Below are 6,358 nucleotides of genomic sequence, written 5' to 3'. Positions count from 1 at the left end.
GGATTCACCAGAGACAGAGTGGGGAGCAGAACAAGCAGGTCAACAAAATACACTGCTGAGGGGAGCAGTGGAAGGGCCAGGAGAGGTCACCTCTGGGGCCCAGGATTGAACTAGTACTGAAGTGGCTGCAACTAGCTTGTAGTGCTGTGCTTTAACCCTTCGCACCACCAGGGAGGGCCGAATGGCAGGTGTTTTTGTCACGGATAAGAAAGAGCACTGTTAGGCATACAAATCTTACAGTTGAAGTTTCTATCACATGAATCAGACCTGGACTTCAGAAGAGCTCGCGTGCACTGACCTTTCTGTGAAACAGCAGGTAGATAAATATGTACAGTGCTCTCATCCCAAAAGTAGGTCTGTTTCACAAGACAGTTAGAAGGGGTAGGCTTTTCAGAGAATCTAGGAGATAAAAACACACAGTGATATATAGGTCTGATATTTTTTCTTCTTGGAGATTTTAATTTTACAGTTTTGTGCAAATATTTTCACTCCTGAGAGGCCAGTGGAGTCTAAAAGGGGTCACTGTGCAATGGACTGTGGTGGAGAGTTACTTGTGCTTTGGTGTTGGGGGTAGTATGATAACACACATCCAAAGAGGTGTGAACATGTGCCCCTAAACCATACAGTGTTATAGGCCAACATTATCTCAATTAAAAAAAATAAAAATTGCAGGCTCCACTCTGCTTTTTCTATAGCATTAGGACTCTTTCAAAAAGAACTCTGACATGACACTTTCAGGCCTCCTTTGATTAACATAAAATTTTCAGTTCAAATTAAGAAAGAAAAGCAATGCAGATGGTAGGTGCAACAGCTCTGAATGGCCTGGGGTGGGCCCCACAGCAGCCTGTGAGAGTGGTGAGCTGTGTGGAACGGGGAGTAAGGCCCAGAAACTGGTCAGAACCAATTTGCTGTTTTGTGTGTGACCTAAATAAGTTAAAGTCCAAATCTTTGCATCAAATAGACATGCTCCGAACATTTAATGTTCAGGTGGTGGAATGACCAAGGGTACTTATTTGTGTGGCTCTCAGCCCACCTGAGAGATGCCCAGCACAGATGCCACCCAGACAGAAGCAGCTGGACGGAAGCAGCACAATCCTAGTCAGATGGAGATGGCTAAAGTCTGATACCAAAGAATCCTTCCAATATTCTCTCACTTATAAAATGGGGTTGACCCAACTCTCACAAATCCATATTCCTGAGAAAGAAGCATTTATCAAGTCTTCTCAGATAATTGTTTACAATTTTTTTTTTCCATTTAAAAAAATTCGAAAAGAATTCTAGGCCCAGGTCTACACTGTGAAAGAGAGTTAAGTTCCTAAGTGAAGACAGCTGTACCGCTACTGGCACTTCAGCTATTTCTCACTCTACTCAACTTAGTGGGCAGGAACTCCCCCAACCCCCCCCCCAAAAAAAAGTAGGGAAGTTTATTCCCTGAAAAACAGGGAATAATTTCACTACACAATGAGTTCCATGATTGCATTAAAAAGTCAGCTTTATTCACCAATATTCAGGGGCATCATCCCTTGCTTCTTTCAGCCTTCTTCCTATTTAGCCTCCACCCGACAACATACCTTACCAACAACAAGACTGGGAAAGCTTTGGCAATAGGCTTAGAAAATTCTATCATTATCTGTAGAGATTCCAGGGGATTTTCAGAATGCCCAGTGAACTGATGAAAATTCACTTTATCCCGAAGCAACACAAATGTGTTTTTCTTTCTCTCAGAGTCCTGTCATGAAATAGAGAACAAGTTAAGCCAGATTTTCCTCTGGAAAAGTCAATGCATGAAAACTGGCAGGGCCACCACTGAGGGAGGTGAGCTGGAAGGCTGTCCTCACCAGGCTGTCTTCCTCCCCGAACTCCACCATCACGGGCGCCCTCAGCCGCCGGTTGCTGATGGGCTTCCTGCTGGAGCAGCTGTGCAAGGAGAGGGCCACCACAGGGCCAAGCTTCAGAGACAAAGAGACCAGAGAGCAGGTGACTTAGTGAGAGAAGGTGGACTTGGTGCGAGAAGCAGGGGACCAAGTCCAGTGATGCTGCTGCTACAATCACACAAAACTATGAGCCAGACAGCACAGGGTAACACAGAATAACAGCACTCTGACCAGTTAGAAAGAACGGCAGGGTTTGGGGGAGTGTAATGTTTCTTTATATTAGTCTTATTCAAGTGAAAAAAATGAAAGTTTTTAAAAAGCCTTTTTCTTACTTTAAAAACCTATACAGGCTCTCCCTGGGGGCGCAGCAGGTAAAAGCACTGCACTAAGAAGCTTAAGCCACTTCCTCATGAGTTTGATCCCCGCCTGCCCTGGAGGTGACCACATGCCGTGGCAGACCTCTCCTGACCCGCCCGCTGCTCCCCTCAGCAGTGTACTTCATTGATCTGCCTGTTCTGCTCCCCGCTCTGTCTCTGGTGAAGCCTCTCACCCTCCGCATCTCTGGCCTGTACCCCAGTTCTGTACGAACAAATAAATAAATCTTTTAAAAAAAAACCTATACAAAAGAAATATATCTGTTCATTATAGGTTATCAGGAAAGCTAGAGAAAGTTATGCAGAATGGTGAAGCACATCTTGCCTGTAATACCATCTAGGTCAAAGAAATTGTTTCTGGGACTGTCAGTTGGAAACATTTTCCATATACTGGACAGACAATTTATGTTCTGTATTTTTTTGTATAAAAGTTTCCAAAGTCACTAAAATTCCTTGATTGACATAATTTTAATTGACTATGTATAGATTATTACAGTTCCTTTGGATAACCAGTGAACTATATTCTTCAGCTGAACATTAGGTCATTCTTTTTGGGTTTTTGCAAATGTTGCAGTGAATGAATGAGTGAATGAAGGAATGAATACATCTTTCTTGTTTCCTCAGTGACAATTCCTATAGTGTAACAATAGGGTTTTCATTTTTTTTTTAAAGATTTATTTATTTGTGCATACAGAACTGGGGTACAGGCCAGAGGCTCAGGGGCGGCAAGAGGCTTCACCAGAGACAGAGTTGGGAGCAGAACAGGCAGATTGATGAAGTACACTGCTGAGGGGAGCAGCGGGCGGGCCAGGAGAGGTCTGCCACGCCATGTGGTCACCTCCGGGGCAGGCGGGAATCGAAGTCATGCGGAAGTGGCTTTAGCTTCTCAGTGCAGTGCTTTAACCCGCTGCGCCACCAGGGAGGGCCAGGGGTTTTCATTTTTAAAGTTCTTTGTGCTGTGACAAAGGACTTCTCAGCAATAGTATATACCAGGCTGCCCTCCACACTACATAGTCACAGCACTTAATTTTTTAAAGACAAGCCCATCTTTAATTTCAAAAACCAATTTAATTTCTGTTTCTTTATTGTTTATTATATAGAATTATTTTCATTTATGGAAATGATTTCTATTTTCCTAAAAATGACTGTTTTTGACTAAAGTAAGTTGTGCATCTTGAATTTGTACATTTGTTCATTAGACATTTATTGGGTGTTCAGATGAGGCAGGCTCTGGAGCAGGGCTGAGGTAGAGAACATGCAGAGAACAGTGCTCTCTGTCACAGACCAGGTACTCCAGGGACCCTGCAGGTGGTTTCCAATTGGAGAAGAAAGGTAGATGTTCCCAGAATTATCAGGTGTCTGCACCTTCCAGACTCCTCTTTCCAACACCCATCTCAATCCAGTCTCAGGAGCCACCCTTGGTGGCTTAGTGTAGATGTACCATTCAGGTGGGCATGGAGGAAAAAAAGCCCATAGAGGCCCCTTCCTGAATTTTGTCTGGGTTAAACCCTTCATTTGATCGCTGGGACAGTAAGCCAGGAGTTCACCGGCTACGTGCCTGCCTGTACCGCACACTCCATCCTAGCCATGCCTCTGACTCTCCAACAATGGATTAAAACAAACCACAGGAAACAGTAAGTGGTCCACTTATGAGATACCAGGGATACTCAGTTTTGCTGAGGCTCTCTTCCAAAATAATGAAAAAATAGTTCAAAGTTGTCCCTCTCTTGCAATTGAGTTACAAATGTAAACATGTCCCCCAAATCCTTTTTTTTTTTTTCATCAAACCCAACACCTGCTCCGCTGAGGTAGTCAATAGGGGGTATGGGTGACCTGCCTTGCTGTACCTGACCAGGTGCTGCTCTCCCTGGAGACAGACTCCTCTTGAAGAGCCTGAGCTGGCTGGCATAGCATGGGCTCGGCGTTTCTGTCCCAGCAGCAGTCTGCCGGGCCACGTCTGCAGGTAAATGCACTTGGACGGAACCCACGCTCTGCACACAGCTCTGAAGGTCACAATGAAGTTGTGCATGGACTTCCATCAGCCTGGTGCTGACGTGGAGTTCAGGCTCCTTTTTGAAACAGAGGTAGCCCTGAAATGGAACATGAACTGTAGGATGGCATAGTGCAGATGGCATAGTCATCTGGAATCCAGAATAAGGGAAGAGGTGGGAACACTTGAAAAATAGCCGGTCGCAGGTCACTCTGGATTCATTTGCTTGATAGAAAGATATGACTGTCAAATAATAGTAAGGCACAAGTTGTGTTTGGTCACCACACAGCTTTTGTGATACATGACTCATTTTGTGATAACTGCTATACTTGGGGTTTCGTAGTCCATACAAGCGAGTTGGAATGCCTTGAATATTTTAAGAGCATGTTAACTTGACAATGCCTTAGGACTAGTTCAAGGTGGGTGTTAAGTATGCAGCAAATGTTTCTAGATGTACTAAATGCCAAGTCATGCTTGCTTTTATTAGATTCATACCGAACATTTATTTATTTTCTAGCTTCCCGAACATTACAGCTCAGTGAGCCATCAGATCTAGATGGGAAAGAGGATACGTGGTGGGACAGGAAAGACAACTATATTATTATTCCTTGGAAGCACTGGTGATCTCATAAGGTAGGGAAAAAAAAAAGAAGAAGAAACAACGTTTTAGAAAACTTCCATAATTGCTGCAGCAGAAATAGATTACATAAACTTAATATTTTCTTCGAAGTTACATACTAGTAGGCTTGTATGTATTAAAAATCATTTGTAATATTCTACAGTAGACAGTAAATGCCCTGAAAAATGATGTTTCTGAGTCAAACAACATCCCAGGTATCCCAAGTGAAAAATCTATAAAAATGTAAAAGGATGAAATAGAAGCAAACATCATAAACACCATATGATCATAAACATCATATGATGTTGGGAAACATCATAAACACCACCCCCCACACTTAAAAGTCAAACCCAAAATTTCCAGAAACCAAACCACCATTCAGAATAATAAACACAGTACTTCAAGAAACAATTAAATTATTGGCTTTGAGGCACAATTGCAAATACATGTTACATCCTGGGCGAGGGGGGTAACTGTTGCTATCAATGAAGAAAAAAGGACAACTTACTACCAGTAAGTTCAAGATGACTGTAGTTCCTTCTGCCTGCAGGAAGTCTGCGTTCCTTGATTTCTCTTGGTCAGAGACTTCTAGTATCTCAGTTAGGAGGAGGACGAGCTCACTCACCCACCTTTTATCTACCACAAAACTTCCTGAAGGCTGGCTTCTCTCTAGCAGCATTTGGGAGTATTTGAGGATGAGGACTGCACTCCGAATGCTTAACTACATGCAAAAAAGTCAAATAAATAAAATATTTCAGGATGCAAAATGCATATACTCTTGTCTTTTTTATCATGCTTGGAGATTAACAATACTGCTCGGTAGTGGGTGAGTGATGAGGATTTAAATCCGACTTTGGACTCTCACTATTGGCCAGGCTCACAGTAATAATGTTCTCTTGCTATTTTGTTTCCTGACCTGTAAAATGAACCAACATAAAATAAATGATCTCTAATAGCCCTATATGCTAAGGTGCTACTTACTTTGAACCCAAACAATCACCTGACAAATCCCTTACGAGTTGGCTCCTCTTTCTGTAGCTTCCTCTTCTTCCATTGCCCATGTAAATTATGCTCTCAGCCATGCAAATCTCTGACAACTCTGAAACTACAGAGGCCTTTCCCTGATTCATATAAAATCCCTTCCCTGCAATGTCTTTATCCCGTCTTTGCTAAAAAGTCCTACTTCTTTTTTTTTTCTAATTTCTTAATATGGCTCATTTTCAGATGTATATAAAACAGAGAGAATAGTATACAGTACAGTGGTATAATATGTCCATCAGCCAACTATTGCGATCAGAATTCATTGGTAATAGTTTTTCTATTTTCCACTCAACTACTAAAATGTATTTAGTTGTTTGTTTGTTGTCTTATTTTATTTTTTAGCTTCAAGGTCTCCCTGAAGGCCTTGATTCTAGAAAAACTGAAAGGTCTGATTGATAGAGTCCAGCATATCCCTAACATATATTTAAAAATAAAAGTCAGCCCTCTCTGGTGGCGCAGC

At 42.4% G+C, this 6,358-nt stretch overlaps 1 protein-coding gene across 1 annotated transcript in view; it reads right to left on the bottom strand.

Annotated features, from left to right (window-relative positions):
• Positions 1-6,358, bottom strand: part of PKD1L1 (polycystic kidney disease 1 like 1) — a 117,874-nt gene that overhangs the window by 59,791 nt on the left and 51,725 nt on the right. The window contains exons 23-27 of the mRNA XM_012735155.1: positions 5,366-5,578; positions 4,096-4,338; positions 1,839-1,949; positions 1,572-1,729; positions 299-399 (exon numbers count right to left, since the gene is read on the bottom strand). Of these exons, the coding sequence (XP_012590609.1) occupies positions 299-399; positions 1,572-1,729; positions 1,839-1,949; positions 4,096-4,338; positions 5,366-5,578 (826 nt within the window). The remainder of the gene's footprint in view (positions 1-298; positions 400-1,571; positions 1,730-1,838; positions 1,950-4,095; positions 4,339-5,365; positions 5,579-6,358) is intronic.

The sequence above is a fragment of the Condylura cristata genome, unplaced genomic scaffold, assembly GCF_000260355.1.
Source record: "Condylura cristata isolate star-nosed mole 26May11 unplaced genomic scaffold, ConCri1.0 scaffold00004, whole genome shotgun sequence".
NCBI lineage: Eukaryota > Metazoa > Chordata > Mammalia > Eulipotyphla > Talpidae > Condylura > Condylura cristata.
Note: the sequence above shows the minus strand (reverse complement) of the source record. Positions and strands in the feature narration are given on the sequence as shown.